A 24,353-nucleotide genomic window follows, 5' to 3' on the forward strand; every position below is an offset into this window, starting at 1 on the left:
GAGGAGGTAAATTTTCAGCTCAGTATAAGAAAATGTCCTCCAAAATGAAATAGGTTACTTTGAATTGTAGTTTCCCTATCATTGAAAGTGTTCAAGGATACTTTAAATTAGTCTGCTTGGGTGGAAGAATTGAACTAGATGACCTTTAAGGCCTCTTCCAGTTTTTTGTTTACTTTCTATTTAAAGATGGAATTTTGTTTCCCATCTCATGTTTCTTTAGCAAAATTTTGTCCTCATGCAGGATTACAAAACTGCTTATAATTGTTGGACATGCTTGAGTATTTAGAAATTTTCATATGAAGAATGTTTAAAACTTGTAGCTCAGGAAAAAAATTATTTTTAAGTGGCACCAAGGTCTTGTATATAAATAAATGTGAGTGTATGTATATATTATAAATTGTCTTTCAAGAAAGGCTAAAAAATATAACTTGAGCAAAGAAATGGAATGTTAAAAAAGCTCTTTTGTGTTTGGTCAGCAGTTAATAGGTAGACTCGAATCCATAAGGAGACTGCTTGATTTGGAGCTGGTTTAGGTTCAGATCCCATCTCTCTCTTTTTCTACTTATGTGGGCAAGTTCTACTTACATTTCTTCATCTGTAAAATGAGATTGGACAAGATGACGACCTCTTGGGTACCTTAAATCTCTAAATTGTTAGTGTTGAATTTATACTGTTAAGGGTGGTATGCCAGTGGCAAAAGTAATTCAGTTTAGGTCAGTCAAAATTAGAAAATTTAGAGAGGGAGTAAGTAAGGAGAAGGTAAAGATGGTTAGAAGACTTATAAACTACTCTTCTTCGGTTTACTTACATCCTAGCACTTCTGGGTTAGTATAAGAAATTTCCTTTCATCTCTGAGAGATAAAAATTGCTTTCTGGACATTTTGATAATTTGGATGCCATCTTGATGACATCAGTACCGAGGTATTGATACTTGTCTTCATTTGACTTCCTGTTTGTAGGAAGTTTGTCAAAATTTCCCATTTTGGGGGACAGTTGGGTAGCTCAGTGGATTGAGAGCCAGGCCTAGAGACAAAAAGTCCTAGGTTCAAATCTGGCCTCAGACACTTCCTAGCTGTGTGACCCTGGGCAAGTCACTTGACCCCCAGCCTTCACAACTCTTCTGCCTTGGAACCAATACACAGTATTGATTCTAAGATGGAATGTAAGGGTTTTTAAAATTAGAACAAACGAACCCATTTTTAATTCCCAGTCAGTATCTTCTAGGGAGAAGTTGTCTGGTTTTACACCTCAATTATTGCTGGCACAGAGGCAACCATAAGGAATAGCTTTGCCTCTTTCTGCTTTAAGGCAGATTCGTCAGTAACTTGATAACCTTATCTGAGTTCCCTCAGCTGTGACACACTAGCAGTTTAAAGTACTATTTGAAACAAGGGAATTGTGCACTCTTAATTTAAATTGGGGGGGGGGTGCCTTACTATACGAGAGTTCTCTTTCATGTTGGAAAAACAAAACAGCATTAAACCAAATGTTTTGTTTTCAGGCGTTTGGGTCACTTCTGGTTCACTTTGAGAACTGCACTGGCTTTTTGTGTATTTTAAGAGTTAATGGGGTGCATTTGTTATTTTAGGGCAGAGTTCTTTGTATTTTTATTTCTTCAATTACTTAATAATTAGAAAATGCCCAATATTTAATTCTTTTATTACATATTTTGGTTGTTATAACTTTAGAATGAAAACAAGAATTGAATTTTATTTTTAAAATACATGAGTACATGAATCCATATCCTTGTGCAGATCAAATGATGACTTCTTTTGGAACACTATCTGTCATGAATAATAGGATTTTGATAACATGAATTTTACATTGTAAAACATCAAGTTACATGTATTTGGAGGACACAGGTCATAAAGACCATTTTCTTTAAAATATAGATGTGGTCTCTAGCATTTCTTTTTTCCTTTGGCAAAAATGAACATTTATCCTGTAGGCTTTTACAAAATTTTTTTTTTTTTTAGTAAGCCCTTTTCTGAGACATGAACAACTTAGACTCTGAAATTGTGCCTATGAAATGAAATAGAGTAAACAGTATTTTTGTTATAATTTACTTTATCAGCAACATCAGTAAGTTGATGATGCCAAAAATGTACTTGGGACTTTATTTTCTTGTCTTTGCTAAAGTTTGTTGAATATAAGTTTCATTATGCTACCTGTAATTGTGCAATTGTTTTGAAGATCAGATAAATTGCTCAAACAATTGAAAAAATTCTTAACATCTCTGACTCTGAAGAATTGATAATTATGGTGGACATGTCATGGTTTGGCATATTCTAACTTTAGCACTTTCTCCTCTTTTCTAATAGAATTGGATTCAACATCAGAATACGCCTGCCCACATTGAGAGCTGTCGACAATTACGTCAACAGTAAGGAAATTTCTATTTTCTTGGGTGGATAAAGAGCATTTAGAATGCCTGTTAACTTTTTCAATCTGAAAGTTTTGGAAAATACTTGAGGCATTTTAAGTTAGTTTTTGTTTATTTTACTGTTATGTATATTTGGTCCTTTTAATGGTAAGAAGATATATAGAATTGCCTGGTGGGAAAAAAAATGTCTTGTGGTTTCTGCTTTGCTATTGCTCTCAGGGTCCAAAACCATTGAGTCATTTCTCTCAGTTACACCGACATTTTTAAGGTAAATCTTTTTTGGTCCCTCTTCTTTTCTCTCCTAAGGAAGACTTATTTTGAAACAAATCCTATCCCTTTCTACTTTTCCTTGTATGTTTTAGGATTCATTCATTAGCTAAATATTAAGTACACTTGAAATGCTTGAGTTGGGGGCTGGGGAAACAGACAAAAAATAAAAATCCCTTCCTGGTTGCCTGCCTTGGAGCTTACATTCTGCTGGGATTGAGGGCAGGTCATCAATTATGTCGATACAAGGTAACTTGAGGAGACAGAAAGTACTTAAAATTAGGGGATGTTGAGATGGATTTATTTAATCTAGGATCTGTCATTAGAAAAAAGGCAAATCATCAGGATGAGCTGAGAGAATTATGTACTACTGCTTCTCCCTTCTCTTACCCAACTCATAAGACTTGGTGCCTTTTTGGGGAATTTTTCAAGGAGAAATTTTTCCTGCTAGTCTAGGACCAGAAAACAATAAGAACCATAGTATTATTGCCTCTTTCTATCTGAGAGATCTCCTTAAATGGTAGTGTTGGCCCAGAGTAAAGTTTCTCATTCCAGGTATTGCCATGTGACTTGGTAGACTAATTATATTGAATTTTCAGACTTTACCTGGCTCCCAAAGTGTAAATAATTGGGGAAGCTATTTTGTCATTTGACCACTTCCTGACAACTGCTGTAAGATTGACAGTTTTGGTTTTTTAAGTTAAATTACACCCTAAAAAGAAAATATACTTCATTGCTCAATTCCATATCTCCTGGCTTCTTACCTAGGCCCACATAGACCTTAGTTCACAGACTCTTAGTACGTAACCTGATTTATTTCTTAGTCTGAGAGAGGTTAAGTACTGCTCCAAGGTCTTACAGGTAGTAACTATTTGATGTAGGATTTTGAACTTGGGTCTTCCAGTCTCCAAGTCCAGTGTTCATTATTTCTGGTTACTGTTGGTAAATCACAGTCTTTTTTTTTTTTTTTAATTATTACATGTAAAAACAATTTTTGACGATTTGTTATTTGACATTTTGCAATTCAGATTCCCTCCCTCCTTAATCCCTGTTCCCCAAGGTTGTAAAGAGTCTGATATAGGTTATACCAGTGCTGTCATGCAATACATATTCCTGTATTCCTTGTACCATAAAAAAAGACATCACACATATACTAAGAAGCTCATGAAGGAAATAAAGTGGAAGATGGCATGCTTTGATCTATAATTAGACTCCAACAGTTACTTCTTTGGCCATGGATTTTTTTTTTTATCATGAGTCCTTTGGGATTATCTTGTTTTTATTGTTTTTGTTTTGCTAATAGTTTAGCCCTTCATAGTTGATCATTGAACAGTATTTTTTTTTTTAACCCTTATCTTCCGTCTTAGAATCAAATACTGGGTATTGGTTCTGAGGCAGAAGAGTGGCAAGGGCTAGGCAAATGGGAGTCAAGTGACTTGCCCAGGGTCACATAGCTAGGAAGTTTCTGAGGCCACATTTGAACCCAGGACCTCCCATTTTTGGGCCTGACTCTCAATCCACTGAGCTACCCAGCTGCACCCTCGAACAATATTTCTGTTACTGTACATATATACACTGTTCTCCTGGTTCTACTCACTTCATTTTGCATTAGTTCCTACAAGTCTTTTGAAGTTTTTCTGAACTCATCCTGTTTGTCACTTCTTTTTTTTAACTTTAAAAAATTTTCCTGTTTCTCATTTCTTATAGCCATATACCACAACTTATTCAGCTTTTCCCCAGTTGATGGACACCTCCATTTCTTTGCCACTATGAAATGAATTGCTAAAAATTTTTTTGTATAAGTGGGTCCTTTAATCTCTTTGGGATGTAATTCCATAGGGATTGGTCAAAAGGGATCTATCCAAAGGTATGGCCCTTTGAGCATGCAAACACAGTCTTTTAACCCTTCTTGCTGAGGTTGGACCTCTTGTAGAGAATCCTTAACACATTGGTTTCATGCTTCAAAGAGATTTAAGTTTGAAAGCTGGAGGACAGTTCTACTTTATGTGGAGACAGTTAGACAGTGGAATCTTTTCTTAACCAATGAGGTCAGTTATTCATTATTGTTTCAATGGTTCAAACTTTCCCCCCTCAAGTTATGAGAAGTGAGAAATCTTACCAGACCATTGTATTACTTGAAGTTACTAGTGTAACTTTTTTTTTTTTTTTTGGTAAACTAATCAATCTTCTAAGAGAATTGATTAGTGCTTGTAGTTAATTAGCTTCATGGATCTTATATCTACTAGTTAAAGTTGAAATGTTGCCTAAAGAATTTTAAGAATACAAGGATTATACAGAAAATAGATTTTATCAGGAAATATTTATTAGGCACTTAGCATAGTCTCCAATACTCCAAATAAATCCTATATGTTAGGGGTAGAAAACAAAAACAGTTCTCCATTTAAGAGGCTTACATTGTAATGGAAAAAGATAACATAGAGTTAGTGCATACAAGTTAAATTGAGTTGATGGCATTTGGGGTGTTTTAAAGAAACTTTTTATAAAAGTATTAAATAATAACTAATTTTTTTTCCTTAAAAGAAACATATTAAAGCATATGGTAAAACTTTTTGTTACTGTCACAGGAGTACCGGTGCCTTTATACTAATGCTCTATTCTCCTATCTGAAATTTTGGATACGACTTTGATACATATTATTATTTTGGTTTTTTGTTTACTTAAATTCAAATATTTTCCCATGGTTACATGATTCATATTTTTTCCCTCCCCTCCTCTCACCCCCCCTCCCATCGATAGCATATTGTTGATTTACCATTGACTTAAAATTCTTTTCATCATCTTTTAGTTTGTGATTTTTGTAGTAGGAACATTTTTACTTAAAAAAAAATTGAATTATAGCCTGTTCTTATTAGTCTTTTTGTCTAAAAGAACATCTGTATTGCATTAAGAATATCAAGTGTTAAGTTATAGATGGATGTCTAACCCAGGAATACAGTGTTTGGGAACAGTATTTTTTTTGTTGCAGTTAGAAAAAAAGACTTATAATTATGCTTCTTGATAACATTGATAATCTAGTTATGTTCATCAATGTTCTTTCTCAAAATAGATACCCTGATTGGAATCCTGAGATCCTGTCTTCCAGGAGGTAATTTTTTTTTGCTGTGTTGTTGTTATTATTTAGTCATGTCTTACTCTTGGTGATTCCCGTGCCCCCATTGCATGCTGGGCCCTTCTGTCTTCCACCATCTCCCAAAGTTGGTCCAAATTTGTATTTGTTCCTTCAATAATACTTTTCTAGCCACTCATCCTCTTGTCATCCCCTTCTTTTGGCCTTAACCTATCTTTCCAGCTATATTGGAGATCCCCTGCCCAACCAACACATACCATTGAAATTAGCCTATTCTCTCTTCTTTACATCCTCTACTCCACTTCCTGTCATTGCTTTTTCTCCAGCCATCCCACATTCCTACAAACAATTCCATCCTTTCCTTGCCTTATAGAGTCCTCATCCCTGAAGATTCAGCTTTTGATAACACCTGCATGAAGTCTTTCCCCATCCCTCCCACTGCTGGTACCCATCCTTCTTAAACCACTTTTTATGTATTTGTATAGATTAAATTTACATTTATACTGTTTATAGTTTTATGTGCACTTGTTGTCTCACCCATTAGGGTTTGTTTCATTCTTATACTTTATATTCCCAGTGCCTGACCTATTGATAGTCAGGATTTAATAAATACTATTTGGTTGATCCAGCCAGTATTTTTTTTTTAAACCCTTACCTTCCATCTTAGAATCTATTGGTTCTAAGGCAGAAGAGTGGTAAGGGCTAGGCAATGGGGGTCAAGTGACTTGCCCAGGGTCCCAGAGCTAGAAGTGTCTGAGGCTAGATTTGAACCTAGGACCTTCCGAGTCTGGGCCTGGCTCTCAATCCACTTTGCTATCCAGCTGCCCCTCCAGCCAGTATTTTGATCAGAGTTCCATCCACTGCATATCTTCCAAAGTGGTCCTCCAGCTTCTATTTGAATGCTTCCAGGGAATGAGGGAATCTACTACTCTCCAAAGCAGCCTTTCCCTTTTGTGCAGAGTTTGTATTATTACAAAGTTTTTCTTTATATTGAGCTGAAATCTGCTTTGATTTTTATTGTTCCTTGTTCTGCAAGCAGAACCGAACTGCCTTTCATCTTAACCCTTTTCTGACTGCTTTCATCTTCGGGCACTCCCTGAAATCTGGCTCCTTCCAGATGACGGCATACTCCTGGTGACTTTTTCTTATACTGGTTGTATTTTGACTAATAACTCATAGAGCTCCCTCCCACCCCTCATTGATCTTGGCTTGGGAATCAAAAAACTCCTTGTACCCCATTGCCATTTCTAAACTCTGCCTTTATCACTGTCACTCTAACCTTTCCTCCTTTGAGATGAATGTTACTTAGTTTTATCTTGGAATCCTGATTCTGATGGCTATTAGCAATTCCTAAATGTATTTAATTTCCATAACTTAATCCATCTCAGCTGCAGAAGTGTTCTGCCCTTAATCTTACTAGCATCCATAGATGCTTGTTTTATCATTGACAGTGTATTATTCAATCCTACTACTGTCTCCACCTTTGCATATTTAATAGGGCAGCCCATCTTGCCAAGACTATCCCTTCCACATGCACAAATGATCCCTTGCCATTTTTTCCCTTTTTGCAGACTGCTCGTGTCCCCAGTCTTTTTTCAGTTTCTCTTTACTGATTCCTATGTTGCTTACAAATATAACCATTTCTCCCTCATTCCATTCTGTGAGCTTGCCATGCCCATTAGCTTCTTATATATATGTCCTTACTTCTTCTTGTCTAAATTCCTTGAGAAAACCCATCTATATTCCGTGCCTTCACTTCCTTTTTCCTTTTTTTTTTAAAAACCCTTATCTTCCATCTTAAACTCACTACTGTGTATTGGTTTAAGAGCAGAAGAATAGTAAGGGCTAGGCAATGGGGGTTACATGAGTCAGACAGCCAGGAAGGGTCTGAGGCCAGATTTGAACCCTGGATCTTCCATTTCTAGATCTGGCTCCCAACCCGCTGAGCCACCTAACTGCCCTGCTCTTTTCTTCCTCTGCCATCTGACTTTGAAGTTGATCTTTCCAAAGTTATCAGTGATCTCTTAATTGCTGATCTAATGGCTTTTTCATCAGTCTTCATCCTTTTAAACCTCTCTGCAGCCACTGACATGGTCAGGATTGCCTTTATACTGTTCTTTCTAGGGTTTTAGAACTCTGCTCTTTCGTGTTGCTTCTTGCCTGCAGACTATTTCTTTTCAGTTTCCTTTGCTGCACACACCTGCTAACCACAGGTGATTCCCAAGTCCGTCCTGGGCCTTCCTCTCTTCTCCCTCTATACCGGTGATGGCCACAGGTGCATTTATCTTTCCTATTAATTGCTATTAAAATTTTAAAAAAATTAATTTCCAGGGGGCTAAGTAATATTTTTTCTGGAAAGGGGGTGGTAGGCCAAAAAAGTTTGGGAATCACTGATCTATACGATTTTGCTTGGTGATCTTTTCAGCTCCCACATATGAGAGTATTATTTCTCTGCTGAGGATCCTCAGATGTTTGTTGCACCTAATCTCTCTGCTGATTCCCCAGTCTTGCATCCCCAGGTATCTGTCAGGCATCCTGTCTGACATCAAACTTTTCATCTCCTCCCCACCCCCATCCTCCAGTATTGCAATAGTGCACTAGATAAGTCTCCCCAATCTAGTCCATTCTCTACTTAATTCTCAACCTGGTCTTCCTAAAGCACAGGCTCAACCATGTCACATACTTCCCTCACCTATTCAAGTAAACACTACTATTTCCCTGTTATTCAGGATCAAATGCCAACTCCTCTCTTTGGGGTTTGAAGCCCTTCACGATCTGTCCCCCTCCTACCTTTCCAGGCTTCTTATACCTTAACCACCCCCATGTACTCTTTGATCTAGTGACACTGGCTGCCCTCAGGGATTCCTGATTCTGGCTACTGGCCACTTACAAGAAGCTTTCCTAATGATCCTCCCTCATTGACTCTCCTTTGCCTTTCTGTGTTCCCAGCAGTGCTTAGTCCAGTGCCTGGCACACATTGTTGTTTATCTGACCTCCCTGACATTGTTGGAACATACTATCTCTAAGGTTTTCTTGGTAGAGATACTGGACTGATTTGCCTTTTTTTTTTTTTTTTCCTCCAGTGAATTAAGGCAAACAGGTTAAATGACTTTCCCAGGGTCATATAGTATCTGAGACTAGATTTGAACTCATGTGCTCTTGTCTATTGTCACCTACTGCCTCCAACCTGGCAAATAGTGCTTGATAAGTGCTTACAGACCAATTGACTGTTGATCACAAATGCCCTTCTCTCAATCCTACATTTTCTTGAGTTTCAGTCTTTGATCCAGTCACCCTGTCTTTCTGGATAGTCTTTCTTTCCTCTTTAGCCTTTTGTAGCTATGCTTTCTCTTGGTTCTTTTACTTTTATTTGACCATTTCTTCTCAGTCTCTTTTGTTGGCTCTTTCAGGTCACACCCACTAAATATAGGTAGGTAGGCCCTTTAAAGCTGTTTTTCTTTCTTCCCTTTTACATCTTCTTGGTGATCCAGCCATCTCACATGGATTCAGTCGTCTAATCTAGCTGACTTCTCAAGTCCTCAATTACCAAGTGTCTCTGGGACATTTTGAACTGGATATCTTGTACCCAGTTCAAACCTCATATGTGTGGTTGACCTTCACTATCTTTTCCCCTATACAATTTCTTCTCTTCCATACTTCCCAATTACTGTAAAGACTACAATCATCCTCTGGTTATTTAGGCCTATAACTTTACCCTACATGTCCAATTTGCTGAGAGATTTTTTTCATCCCTGTTTTCATGATGTCTCTCACATGTCTCCTGTTCTCTACTCATGAAACCACCACATCAGTTACAGAACTTCATCATCTATGTTTATTCTGTATTCTTTGTACAATTATAGATGTTCATATCTTTTCTCATCAAGAAAATAGGCTACTTGAATAGGGAAGATTCAACATTTTATTTTGTTTCCCCTGTACCTAACATATACAGGAAGTGTTTAGTAAGTACTGATGTCCCATAGAGGGGACATCAGAGGCTTCTTTGATAAAAATATCAAGAAGGTCTTTGTTATTTGTTATTTTTTTCCAGAACTTACTTTCTGAAATTTAAAATAGATAATACTTTTTTCCTTACCCTAGTCAGATTTTTGGCTTTCCTTTTGTTAAGAGAGTTTTTTTTTAAATATGCAGTTTATACATCTAATACTCTTTAACACAGAGGTGTCAATACATCCTGTGTAGCCACAGTACCTGAAGGGGCTGAGGCAGATTAAAATGGAGTTGCAAAGTATTTAACAACAAATAAAACTACACTAAAACATAGATGGTGTTAACATGTGTTTTTTAAAGACAATAGGCATTCTACAAGGATTCTTATACATTTTGTTCATCTTCTTTTTCTCTTTGAGTTTGACATCACTATTCAGTATACACTTTTCAGAATATATATATAATACTGACTGTAGTTTATTGTAATTTCTAAATTCCTTATACAGCTTTAAACCCTCAAATAGTTGTGTTTGTGGCTATTAGACACAAAAGCATTTGTGGAGTGAACTAGATCTAGTATATTGCTGAGTCTTTCATCATAAACATAGGCTTTCCCTTTTTAAAGCCATAGAGGTTGGTGTATGCATGTTTTATCTCCCTTTCTAAAAATTATTCTTCTAAAATTTTAAATTAGCTTAATTCTCAAGTTGAAATTAAGTGGAGCTTTGCTTAAATCTAGAATATTGATTTTTATTTCGCAGAGATGAGGGCAATCGAAAAGAAAATCAGACTCCAAGGAGACGTACTCACTCTTCTAGTGCCAGTCCCCGACGATCTAGGGGGCCAAGCTTCAGTCACAAGTTGCGGCGGTCTCGATCTAGAAGTCCTGGACGTTACATACCAAGTAGACCAAGAAGTCGAAGTCCAAGATATTCACATCGATTCAGTCCCAGACACCGGTCTCGGTCACCACATCGATCTCGAAATCCTCTCAGAGGAAGTCCCAAACCCCCAAGATCTGCTAGCTCCGAGTGGACATCAAGGAGACGACCGAGGTCACCAGGTACAATGATGGCCACATTGCTGATGATAAGAATTGGTTTATCCACTTAAAGAGACTTTTTCTTTAAACCTTTACCTTCCACCATAGAATCAATACTATATATTGGTTCCAAGGCAGAAGAGTGGTGAGGGCTAGGCAATGGGGGTTAAGTTATTTGCCCAGGGCCACACAGCTGGGAAGTGTCTGCGGCAAGATTTGAACCCAGGACCTCCCAGAGGTCTCTAGACCTGGCTCTCCATCCACTGAGCTACCCAGCTAACACCCCTTAAAGGACTTTTTAAATAAAAGGACTCACCTCAATAGATTGACTCCATAATTTCTTCTTCCCCCAACAGTGGTAAAAGGTGGAAGAGCATGACTTTATACTCTGAATCTGTTATTCAAATGCCCAAAGATGCATATCAAATATTTGAGAATGTAAAGTAGTAGAAAAAGTGGTGGCTGAGCTTAAGAGGTCTATTTTGAATCTTCATTCCAACATGTAAAATGCTTTGCGAATCAGATCAAATTATAGCTATTATTATAAAAAGTTTTTAGTATTTTATAGTCATAAATAACCTAATCATTTTTGTGCAATAAAATCCAAATGACTTGTTTCACTTTGGGGAGGGTTGTAAAATGAAGGAAGGACTTTGTAAAAATTTAAGACTTTGTGTCATCTTCCTTTGCTTTGTTAATATTATGTGAACCTTAATTTAGTTTTATTCACTACATATTCTGATATTAACATTAATTTACTAGAAAGGTAAATGATTTTCAAATAGAATTAATGACTTTTTGTTTACAAGAATGCATTGTATTGGCTGTCAACAGTTTAATTTCCTATAAGTGTCCCTAAAAATAATGTAGATGAGGCAGCTAGTTTGCTCAGTGGATTGAGAGCTGGGCTTAGAGACAGGAGGTCCTGGGTTCAAATGTGGCCTGAGATATTTCCTAGCTGTGACCCTAGACAGATCACTTAACCTCCATTGCCTAGCCCTTAATCCTCTTCTCCCTTGGAACCAATGTTCCTTATTGATTCTAAGAGAGAAGGTTAAGGATCAAAAAAAGAAAGAATAATGAAGACTAATACTGAACAATTTTTAAGGACCTTTAGTACATAGGAATTCACCTATTAATTTTGAAGCTGATGACCAAGCTTTCCCTTTATGTGCCCAAAGCAGTGAAAGGATTGCCCTGCACTGGTTTTTATGATGGTGTGGGTACCGATAGCTTTTAGTCTTGGAGACTCAAGTTGTGCTGTCCCCTGTCCAGATAAAAGAAGCTCATTGGAAGCTGTGGTTCAGAGTTTGGGACACGGTTTCCCTGCAGAGTTCAGTAAGCAGAAACACTTTGAAGCAAGCGGGAAGGGAAGATCCTCCACCCAAAAGAGTCTCAGCAGCAGTTCAAAACTACCCTGTAAGACTGTAGGTTCTGCAAAGAGTGAGTCCTCAGCCAGTCACACTGCTCGCCATAAAGCCAAGAATCCTGAAGATGCCAGCTCATCCCAGGTGCTGGAGGAAAGCGTTACTCAAAGAAAGGTTAGTGACTGAAACTGGCAGGACCAAGCTTGCGTACTTCGTTTTGTTCTCCTGGTGAGCATACTCTAAACATAGCGGCCCTTCTCTCTCACACTGGAAGAATCAAAATCTCAAAGGATTAATAGAAGAATAAGGATTAGCTGTGTAAGCAGAAATCCCCTTTGCTGGGGTGGGGCACAGAAGTGAGTACTGCATCATACAGATCTCAGCCTGAGGGGGCCCTCACATGCCTACTGGTTCTCTGTTGAGTGAGCTGGGAGTAGTGTAGAGAATAGAATGCAGCCGAGGGAACTTCAAGAGAGTGGACCACCATAGAACCTGTGGACGTTAATATAGTTGGGAAAGATTTCTGAGAATTTAGGTTTAGCAGGTAGGACTCAGCAATTTTAAAAAAAGGATGTCTTTTGTTTTTACATCACCTGTGTTACCTATTACGTTCTTCTCAGAGAGCCATCCCTTAGGATAATGAGTTGTGTTGTGGTTTTTTTGTTTATTTGTTTTTATAGGAGGGAAGGAAACGATTTAAAAGTAACCAGCAGATTAGTCTCACATCATAGGCAGAATTCCACACCAACCTCACTCAAAGGACTGTAGGAAGGTGTCTTATATCTCTTCTTTGGAGCCCTACTTGGTCAGGATCGTTTGTAGTGTTCAATGTTGGTTGTGTTACTGTCCTCATTATTTCTTTATCTAATCACAGTGTTGTTTTCCTGGCAATGCTTACTCTGCTTTTTGCATCCGTTCATGCTTTTCCGTATTCATCATGATCACTATTTCTTACAGGGTAGTAATACTCCATTTTGTTCCTAATCCATCAATATCTACTGTGTTTCTAGTTTGTTGCTATGCTACCACAAAAAAGGGATGTGTATCATTGACTTCCTTGCCTAGCCCTGGACTTAGGTCAAATACTATGGATAGTTTAATACTTTTCTCGGTATATTTCCAGATTGCTCTGAAGAGGGGTTATAATAATCATTTCATAGCTCCACCAAAACTGCATTAATGTATGCCTGTATTGACACATTCCCTGCAATATTAACTATTTCCTTTTGACATCCTTGTCAGTTTTCTGGATGTGAGTTGAAGCTTTAGGGTCCTTTTGATAGATAGTTCTTAATTTAATTTCTTCGTATTTTAGCCAATTTGCATTTTAAATGTTTTTAGCTATGCCTTTTCTTTAAATTGCAGTCATTTCAAAAGAAAAAAAATCTAGCCACTGTCTCTAAAATTATTACTTGTAAAAAAAAAAGTCCAAAATGCCTGATACAGTGACAGAATCTTTGTGTATACATAGCATTCTGCCCTGACTGTTGTCCTTTTTGTTTTGAGGCAAAAAGTAATCTTTTGTCATTTATTCTCCAAGAGCATTCTTAGTTTTTTATTACTCAGGTTGTGGCAGCTTGTTTAGGGTATCTGGTTTCCCACAGCCCCCTTCTGTTGCCATTATCTTTGTTCATAGGGGATTAGTTAAGGTCTGACTTGAATTTTCATTTCTCTTGCTAGTGTTTTTAGAGTGTGTCTTTATGTGGTTCATTTATAGTTACACACCTTATTTATTAGAGAATGACTGTTAGTGTGTTATTCATGGCTCATTTTCTAAAATTTAAAGATGTTTTATTTTCCCAATTACATGTAATAATAATTTTCTGTATTTTCCAAAATTGTAAGATCCAAACCATCTCCCTTCCCCTACTTGGAGATGGTAAGCAATTTGATCTGGGCTTTACATGTATTATTATCATGCAAAACACATTTCCAGATTGGTCATTGTTGTAAGACCACATTCATACAAAACCAAAACCCCAAAATAATAAAACTATAAATACACTGATATGAAAGATAGCAAGCTTGATTTGCATTCATCCAACTCCAACATTTCTTTCTCTGGAAGTGGATAGCATTCTTCTTCATAAGTCCTTCAGAATTTTCCAAGATCATTGCATTTCTGAGTGAAGTCAGATTTTCACAGTTGATCATCAGACAATATTGTTGTTACCTTATATAGTGTTCTCTTGGTTCTGCTTATTTCTCTCTGCAATCAGTTTATATAGATCTTTCTAGCTTTTTCTGAAATTATCCTGTTCATCATTTCTTATAGGGCAACAGAATTCCATCACAAACATATACCATAATTTGTTCAGCTACTCCTCATTTGATAGATATCCCTATAATTACTAATTTGCCAACACAAAGAGCTGCTATGCTCATCATTGTTTTTATTTTTTAGGGTTTTTTTTATTTTCAAACTTTGATTCTGGTTTTTGACCATGTTGGGATAGGTATTTTTCCCTCAAATTTGAAAGCTATCTTGTTTGCTTTTGATTTGTAATCTTGTCTATGCATATTTTTAATGTTAAATTCCAATAGTTTTTTGTTTAACAAGCAACAAACAACAACAGAGTAAAAATAAGATCTTTGTAATAAAAATAGATAATTAAGTGAGGCCGATTTCCTTTTTTTAAGTTGTGTCCAAAAGTTTAGGTCTTACCAGAAAGTGGTCAGTGTGCTGCATCTTCAAGTCCTCAGAATCATGACTTGTCATTGCATTGAGCAGTGTGCTAAAGTCTTTCAGAGTTGTTTTTCTTTCCCCACACTATTGTCATTATAGAAATTATTTTCCTAGCTCTTATTTATTTGTCTACATCAAGTCATAGGAGTTTTTTAGTTTCCTTTGAAACTATTTCTAAGAATACCATGATATTCATTATAGTTATATACTGTAATTTGTTGAGTCATTCCTTAGTAGGTAATCACTCCCTTTTCAATTCTTTGTTACTTTGGAAAAAGCTGTTAAAAAGGTTTTTGTACTTATGGGTCTTTTCTTCTTTTTTTTAATCTCTTTGGTATCGATGAATCAAAAGGTATATACCAGTGATGGTGAGCCTATGGCACGGGTGCCAAAGATGGCATACAGATTGCTCTCACCCTCCCTCCCCACCCCCAAAGTTTGTTACTAGAAAGGCAGAGGGAACTCCCTTCCCCCTCTCCACCATGCCTGATAACATTTTTTCATACCCTCCCCACCTCTCTGCCTAGCAGCTAATGTAAGGAATGTAAGGAGGAAGTGTGGGAGACTCACAGGTGGTAGAACTAGAGGGGAGCAAAGAGCCCAGGCCACTCCCCTTCCCCTTTCTACACTCTCTGAGGACATTCCTCACTTCTATCTGACCTGTGTGGGGTAAGGAGGAGGGGGCAGAGTATGGCACATGGTCTGGGGGTTGGGGACAGGACCAGGCCGGGCCCTCTGTCTAAAAGGTTCACCATCACTGGTATATACAATTAATTTGGTGACTTTTTGGTGTAATGCCAAATAGCTTGCCTGGACTAGATCATACCTTATTCTTAGTGTACAAATGTGCCTGTTTCCTAATATTTGTCATTTCCCTCTTTGCTATCTTTGCCCATGAAGATGGTTCTGAAGGAACCTTAGATTTGCTTTAATTTGCATTTCCCTAATTATTAGAGTTTGGGAGCATTTTTTTCCTATGGATATAAGTAGCTTTGATTTCTTCCTCTGAAAAGTGCCTTGTATATCTTAGACCTTTTATCTATTGGGGAATGGCTCTTTGAATGATACATTTTACATTTTAGTTAATTCCTGACTTTTTTTTTTTAACCCATATCTTCCACCTTAGATTCAATACTGTGTTTTGGTTCCAAGGTGGAAGAGTGGTGAGGGCAAAGCAATGGGTCATACAGCTGTGAAATGTCCACGATCAGATTTGAACCCATATTTCTAGGCCTTGTTCTCTATCCATTGAGCCACCTAACTACTATAATTCCTTATATATCTTAGAAATGTGACCTTTATCAGAGAGATTTGCTGCAAAGATTCCTCCCTCCCCCTAGTTACTTGTTTCCCTTCTAATTTGAACCCCACTGGTTTTGTTTATGCAAAATTTCTTAATTTTACTTTACTAAAATTATTCATTTTACCTTCTTTGATCCCTTCTGTCACTTATTTGGTCCTGAACTCTTCCCTATCCTTAGATCTGAAAATCATTTTCTTCTTCCTCTAATTTGTTCATGTTGTAACTTTTTATATTTAACTTATATGTATCCATTTGGAGCTTATTGTGGTATATGGTATAAGGCATCGATCTATACTTAATTTCTGCCTGACTATTTTCTAGTTTTCCCAGTAGTTCTGCACACTAGAGTCCTTAGTCCATTCTCTGGGGTATTTAGATTATGAAACATTAGGCTGCTGTTTGTGTTTGTTCTCTTGTACATTTGGAAACTATAGTGGGAATAATGAATGTTTGGGATATAAGGGAATGATGGTATAATATCAAGGAAGGATCACTGAATTTTAGATTAAGACAGGATTTGGAAACATAAGAAATTACAATAAAAAAAGAATTTTTTTCATAGTTTAATATCACTCTGAGTGGCTTAGAGTGTAAAAATGTAGATCCTGGGATTTGATGAATTGTGAGGCCAGCTCATTTAGGGTATATATTGAGGTCCTTGATTATGAAAATGGTAATAGAGCTAAGACATAAATTCAACTAACTACTAATTCATTTAGGAGAGAGCAAGCTTACCCTGGTGGCCAGTAGGTAATGTTAATTGTATCTGATTTGATAAATGATATAAATCAGTGATCTGAAACTGATAACACCACATCAGTTTTAAAAAGTGCATAACCTCTTGTGTATATACTTTCAAATCACATGGATATATTCAATTGTTTCAGCTATGTCCGACTTGTGACCCTATTTGGAGATTTTGTGGCAAAGGCACTGGAATGACTGGCCATTTCCTTCTCTAGCTTTGTTGACAGATAAGGAAACTAAGTCAACAGGGTTAAGTGACTCACTCAGAGTCACACAGCTAAATAAGTGTCTCAGGTCATATTTGAACTCCAATCTTCCTGATTTTAGACCTGACTTTTTTTTATCTACCCTGCCACATCAAGTGGCTCTACCACTCTACTAATGTGTATATTATGATAAAAAATTTTACATGTATAAAAATGACAACAATATTTTTAAAGTTCATTAACAGTAATTTTTTTTGCTTTAATTTATGATGTGATTGAATGGCTTCATTTTTAAAAATGCCTTTTCTACGTTCTGGGGAACAGGTTATAGTTATAAATAATGGTTTTATGTAATTTTTCCGATAACTTGGTAGTTTTTTTTTAAATTAAAAGATTCTTATAATAGTAGCTAACACAATTATGTAGCACTTATTATGTGTGCTAGGCATTATGATAAGTGCTTTGCAATTATTATTTCCTTTGATCTTCACAACCACCCTGGGAGGTAGATCCCTCTTTTACAGTTGAGGAAACTGAGGCAGGCAGAGGCTAAATGGCTTTTCCAGAGTCATACAACTACTGAGTATCTGAAGCATTATTCACACTTGGTCTTCCTATCTCCAGGCTCAGTGCTCTATCATATGTGCCACTTAAATAGGTCATAATAGGAATCAAGTTTTCCTTGGATATAATTGGCCCCCATACAAAATGTAGACAATTTGCCTAAATGAATTGTCTGATTTCCACTCAGCAGAAATACTTTCCCTCCTAATTTACTTGATTGTGCTTAAAGAAAAATATATGTTCATGATCTCTTCATGTTTGGGTATTTTTGTTGTGTTTTTGTGTGAAGAAAAAGATGAGTGGTTTATAATCAGGCTGGAAAGGTAGATTAGGTCCAGTTGTGAAGAGTTTTAAATACCAAACTGAGGTAATAGGGAGCTCTTAGAGTTGGGATGAGGAAGGTACTCCAGAATCTATGTGGTCCTCTGCATGGAGAATAGACTAGAATGGGAAAAGCTTTGGGGCTAATGGGTAACTGTGATTGTAGAAAAGAGCCAAATTCCGAAAGGTATTTGAAGAGACAAAAAAGATTGGGCAACTGATGTGCTGTCTGGGGTCAGGGAAAGTAAAGATTTGAGGATGGGACCAAACTTGTAAGTAGAGAAGATGCTGGGGATGCAGCGGGACAGTTTGAGGATAGATTATTAGCTAATAAGAGTTGTGATGCTTCACTTATGCTTATTCCCTGAAGTAAGTTCATTTCTACTCCAAATGGAAAGTTGCCTTCACAAGTTTTCTGCCCTGGAGGTCTGTGCCCATCCTCTCAGGGCACCTCCATTACTTGGCTTCTACACACAGCCAGGAAAAGGATTTTTCTTAGCAGCAGGAAGTTCTGATCATGCTGTCCTTGTACTTGGGTTTTAGTGATTCCCTATTGCCATGAATTATATCAACTTCTCTCCTTAGCTTTAAAAAAACCCCAAAAACTATTTCAGAGGGATATTTATTCATCTTTCCTACATTGGGGACATTTTGAGGGAATTGAAGATGCCAAATGCTATTTGCTAAGTCATAAGAAAATTACAGGCAGGCTTTTTCAAATGTAACTCTAGCAGACTACATTTTTTAATGGCCATGTGTTTGTCGAAAGGCACCTGAAGGTATGATCAAGGGCTTGATTGCCAAAGTCTTTGGTTAGGTAGAGCTAAATACCATGTTGAAGACTTGACCTTATTCTAAAATTATGTGAGATTTATTGAAGGATGCAACAGAGAACTTGATCTGTCTCTCAGTCCAGATAAGGTAAAGCTGCAGGATGTATTATGGTCATACAGAGTGTTTCCATTATTGTGGAAGATGGGTATACTTAATATACTTTTTCATTCAAAGACTGAGATGTTTCTTCTAGATCCTCTGGTGCTGCTCTTGCTGGTGAAAGCCTGCTATATGAGATCCATAAGCACTTAATTCTTTCTTGAATATTCAAGGCACTGGGGATATAAATGCAAAGTCTTATTCCATATTCTGAAGGAAACCTTTTATTTGAATGAGAAAACAAGTATATATGTAAATATACAAAGACAAAAAATGTTATAGTCTGGGGAGACTTCATTCTGGCAGTTGAAAGTGTTATACAATGGAGGTAGGCAGGTCATGAAGGGACTTACAAGCTGGAGGCCATAGGGAGCCACTTCTGTTAAACAGTGGGAATGATGTAGTCAGAGCTGCTCTTAAGGAAAATCACTGTCAGCTCTGTGAGGCTGGGAGACCAATTAGGAGTCTGTCATTTTGTAATAACTGGCTTGAGATAATGAGGTCTGAATTAATGTAGTGGTTGTGTGATGGAACGAAGAGGTCAGAGGTTAGATGTGGAGCTAGAAACACAGCAAGATTTGGCAGCTGCTTGGATCTGTCTAGGAAGTTGGTAGCATGCTTCATTATCAGCCTTTTGGAATTAAAGTTAGTCATTCCATTGATCAGTGATAGATTAAAGTCTATCAAAACCTTTTTTTAAAAAAATATCAGTTGTTCTCCTGGTTCTGCACATCTTTTCTCTGCATCAGTTCATACAAGTCTTCCCAGGTTTCTCTGAAACTGTCCCTCCTCATTTTTTACAGTGTAATAATATTATTCTATTACATCCATAAATTATAATTTGTTCAGCCATTCTCCAATTGATGAGCACCTTCTTTTGTTTCTAGTTGTTTTCTGCAACAAAAAGATGCTATCAATATTTTTGTTCCTTAGTCTTTTTTGCTTTGGTCTCTTTGGAATACAGGCCTCTTTTGGAATATAGGCATCAGTGGATCAAAGTGCAGGCCCAATTTTAGTTTGGGATATAGTTTCAAATTGTTTTCCAAAATGGCTGAACCAATCCATTATTTCATTAACAGTGTACCAGTGTGTTTGTCTTCCATACTGGGCTGATTTTCAGACCCTTGCTTTGAATAAAAGTGAATGCCATATAAGAATATGGTTGGCCCAATGAAAAGTCATCACTATTACTAAGGGAAGAAAAACAAAGCACTTGTGTTAAATCATTGTGATTTCCTTGTGCCGTCTTTGTTTACAAAGAACAGTATTTGGTATCTTTGTGTCTAAGTGCTTTTCAGCATCTGGTACACTAAAATTCGGACACTCATTATAAGCGTGGTAACTGAAACATTCATGATTTGTTAGTGTTTTTTCCTTTAATTTTAGAAGTATTGTTAATTTGAGGGTGTAGTGACTTATTTGGATTGCTTGAAATCCAAATAACTTTTTTCCTCCTCCCATACAGCCGTGGGAAGATGAATCCTTGCGTTGTGATACAATTATTCATGTATCAGAGTTACCAACTGATGGCTACACTGAGCAAGATATTATAAAAATAGTTCAACCATTTGGAAAAGTTAGTGATCTCTTGATTGTTCCATCTAGAAATGAGGTAAGCAATTCAATCAGCACTTTTGAAGGAGATTTTGTAATTTTATGGGAAATGACTGGATTTTTTTAAAATTCAGAAATGACTGCTATCCTAGACCATCCCATTATCCATTCTATAATCTATCCCACCCCAAATCTCCACCCCTCCATTACATTAGTCCTAGGATTTCATTGATGGAGGCAGCTTGGCTCAGCACCTAGTTTGCACCATGATAGTGTAGAGAGTTGTTAAGGACAGTTGGAGGTTAAGGGATTTGCATAGGGTCACCCAGCCAATTGATGACAGAAGTGGCTCTTTCAAGACTAACACTTTAAAGCTTTTATGCTTGTGGTGTGAAGAGTGAATCAAACTCTCTTTGTCTACCAATCAGCAACTTTTAAATTATCAGTCAAAAACTTAGGCACTCCTATTTAATAGCTTACTAGTCACTAAGTACAAGAGTTTACAAGTCACTTGTTAGAGTAGATGACAACTCCAGAGACCACTGTCCCACCCCTGGGCAGTGCTAGGCAAATTGAAATACTTTTGGTATTTTGGATTGGTTCCTATAAAGTGGGAAAGGGACAGGAAGTAACCTGGAAAAGGGACTATAAAAATGTCCTGAACTTCCTGTCCAAGGGACTTCTCCTTGAGGTTTCTTCTTTGGAGTTCTTCTTTGGAGTCTATGCTCCTTGGATCTTCTCCTTTGGACCTCTTCTTTGGAGGATGGCTCCTTGGGGCTTTTCGACTTCGACTTGGAGCTTTGGGCCTTTCGACTGGAATTTTGGGCTTCAGGACTTCGACTTTTGGCTTTGGAGCTTCTTAGAGTCGGGGACTTTCTTGTTGGGTTCACTGCTGCTTGGTGAGCTTACTTAGCTCATAAGGTTTTTTCTGCATTGGGACCTTGCCTGGATTCTTCCTGGCTTGCTGGTGAGTGATTAGGTTTCCCACATGGAGATTGGAACTTTGTGGAGATTGGAACTCTGTTGGTGATGAGCTTCATTTCATCGGATTAGCATTTGGGGTAGGCTAGGCAATCTCCTGATCTCTTTCCCTTCCACATTTCCCTCTTTTACTAATATTCCAATTAAACAAAATTGCTAAACGCTGCTAATACTTTTCCTGACTTAAGGGATAATAATCTGCCACCACTTTTTTATAACTCTTATTTAGTCAAAATTGTGAAAGAGAATTCTTTAGTGTCTATTTTGAGTTAAGACTAAGTACCCCTACTTAGTACCTCACTAGACTGAAGACAGCATTAACTCTCCTTTGTCTACTTTTAAATTGAATCAACAAAAGATTGAACCACCCTACTTAGTACTAGGTGAGAAGCTAGCAAGGTACTTAGAGAATCCACAGCCATAGCTGTGAATCTTTTTGATGAGAATTTAACCTTCAGAAGGTGAGAAGGTTGATCCCACAGACACTGCCCCAGTGCTAGACAATTTGGAAACTGAGTGGCCTCTGTGAAGAGGGGAAAGGACAAGAAGTCACCATAAAAGCAAGCCCCAAACTCCCTCAGAGCAGATTGTCTTTGAGAAGATAGTCTGAAGAGATTGCCTTCTGAAGATAGTCTTCTGACTGGGGAGAGTCTTCGAGGGAGCTTCGCTGGAGACTAAGGCTTGGATCATGGGCTTGGAACTTGGCTTCAAATTAGACTCTGACTCCTGGACTACTTCATTGGGTGAGTGAAAGATTGACTCCTTTCCTAGTTTCCTAAGAGACTAGCTTCCATCTTGGAGGAGGTATGTGGTTACTTACTACTAGCCTTCCAGGTTGAGAACTAATTAATCTCTGCCTGGACTAAGCAGACCCGGAGTAAACATTTAGGTTGATAGGGTAGATAACCTCTCTAACCTCTTTACATTTCTCTACTTTATTGTTTCCTCTCCATGTTGTAAATATTTGTAAATAATTTTCTGACTCTAGATATAACAAATATTGGCGACCACATAATTTCATAAAATTATTGTCCAACCATTAAATTTAACTCTTACAAAATCACAGTTTAACCATTATAGTGGCCTTTCTCCTTTATGTGTCCTTGCTCCTTTATGATGTGTTGCTGGGTAGTTTTATAGTCTACAGTTGGTGTTTTCTGGAAGTTGGAAGTAGTATTGTGTTTCTTGATTGGTACCTACCTTTAATACTTGCAGGAGTTGTGATATGGCAGGTAGCTTCTTGTTACTAAACATAAAAAGCCTGACACGGTGTCCAAAGGTATGTTGATTAATCTAAAACCCATAGGCTCTGGAGTTGAGAAGGACTGTCATGGAACTCAACTTTTTCCTCCCAAATCCCTGAGAAGTGACTCTCTTACCCTGTAAAGGAGATCTTGCAGTGTGATTGTTTTATACATACTGAGGGCATTTTCTGATCCTCTTCTGTTCTTTCCCTGTACTTTCCTTTCTTAGATATCTCTCTTCCTCTGATATGGTGCAGTTTTCTCTTTCTCTCATAAGTAGTATTTGATCTTAACCTTTTATTTTGATTGGATGAATTTCAGTTTTGAATGTAGTGGAATATTGGGATTTAAGTTAGGAGAAGTAAAGAACTTTCCAAAGATTTCTAAAGGAACCTATCTTAAGCTTCCATTCACATGCTTTTGCATACTTCTGAAATACTTTGTTTCTACAAAAATATGATTTGAAAATTAGTGACTTCTGGCCCTGCAACTTCAATCCATGAACCAGGAAGAAGTTACTTCTTCTGCATTTCATGCATTTCATATGACTGAAAGACCAGCTAACATGCTACATATACTTACTGACTGGTTAGTCATGGCTCTCCATTCCCCCTTCTCCACCCCAGTAGGAGGAAAGAAGAGTGCCTGCTTTTCTCCATCTGGACCCTTTTGCAGTGAGGATTATTGTTTCATGGTAGGGACTGCTTTGGGCCGAGTTCTAGGCATGTCAACACTATCAGAAAAATAAAAAGTGAAAATATTGTATGTCAGTTTTTAAAGTGAGCTACTTAATTTTGAATAATTTATTTTTAAGTATGTATGTTTGATTATTTGTGAATGAATATAACAATACCATATTGAAAGAAAAATACCGCATTCTTTTGTAAAATCTTATGTGGCTTCATATAGCTCTGCTAGAGGCAAGTAGGTCTTTTTTATGTGTGTCAAGAAGTGAATTTGACTAGTAAGTGTTTGCAGAATACCATTTAGTATTACTGATCACTGGCATCTCCTTAGTTCTCTTAGGTTTACGGAGCACATTACATGCACTTATTTATCTTTTGACCCTAGTCCTTATGAGTTAGATGAGAATTAAACTCATTTTTTTAGTTAAGGTAGCAGAGTCTGTAAGGGGTCCCACAGATAGAAAGTAGATGAGACAAGATTTAAATTTGGGGTCTTAGCCTGGTGTCATGCTTCATCACAAATAGAGCCATAGGGCAGATTTTTATTTGTATAGTAATATTCATTCTTAAGTGTCATGATGATCAAGAAGAAAAGGAACTACTACTAACCCATTGATTGATGTGACCAGATCCTGAAATACAGGGCTAGACAAGGAAGGCGGTAAAAGAAGCAGGATCCATTTCTCTTGCTTCCCATAATACCTTTTGTAGACCATCCTGTTCTGTCTTGGTTCATGTTGCTGCTTTGCCCACTTTCAGCCTTCTCTTTCAGGGGACTCCTCAGCCTCAGACAGCTGTCCACTTTTTTCAGTGTTGACTACTTGACCAGTCCTCTGTCAACTTCCTAAAAGAGAGTTGGAGTGCTCATAGCTCCCTGCTCAGCTGAGAGATAGTGTGTGAGTGCTCAAGGTGTGGAGAGCTCCAGAAGAGTGGGATCAGCTCTTAAGACACCTTAAGCATCAAATAAATAATTAGCCAGGAAGACTGGAGTGCACAGAGGGAACTACATAGTCCACTGACGTGTCTG

At 37.5% G+C, this 24,353-nt stretch overlaps 1 protein-coding gene across 1 annotated transcript in view; it reads left to right on the top strand.

Moving 5' to 3' along the window:
• Positions 1 to 24,353, top strand: part of ZNF638 (zinc finger protein 638) — a 69,731-nt gene that overhangs the window by 2,888 nt on the left and 42,490 nt on the right. The window contains exons 2-6 of the mRNA XM_044663032.1: positions 2,322 to 2,383; positions 5,718 to 5,756; positions 10,454 to 10,755; positions 12,010 to 12,275; positions 20,327 to 20,473. Of these exons, the coding sequence (XP_044518967.1) occupies positions 2,322 to 2,383; positions 5,718 to 5,756; positions 10,454 to 10,755; positions 12,010 to 12,275; positions 20,327 to 20,473 (816 nt within the window). The remainder of the gene's footprint in view (positions 1 to 2,321; positions 2,384 to 5,717; positions 5,757 to 10,453; positions 10,756 to 12,009; positions 12,276 to 20,326; positions 20,474 to 24,353) is intronic.

The sequence above is a fragment of the Gracilinanus agilis genome, chromosome 2 (assembly GCF_016433145.1).
Source record: "Gracilinanus agilis isolate LMUSP501 chromosome 2, AgileGrace, whole genome shotgun sequence".
Classification (NCBI taxonomy): Eukaryota; Metazoa; Chordata; class Mammalia; order Didelphimorphia; family Didelphidae; genus Gracilinanus; species Gracilinanus agilis.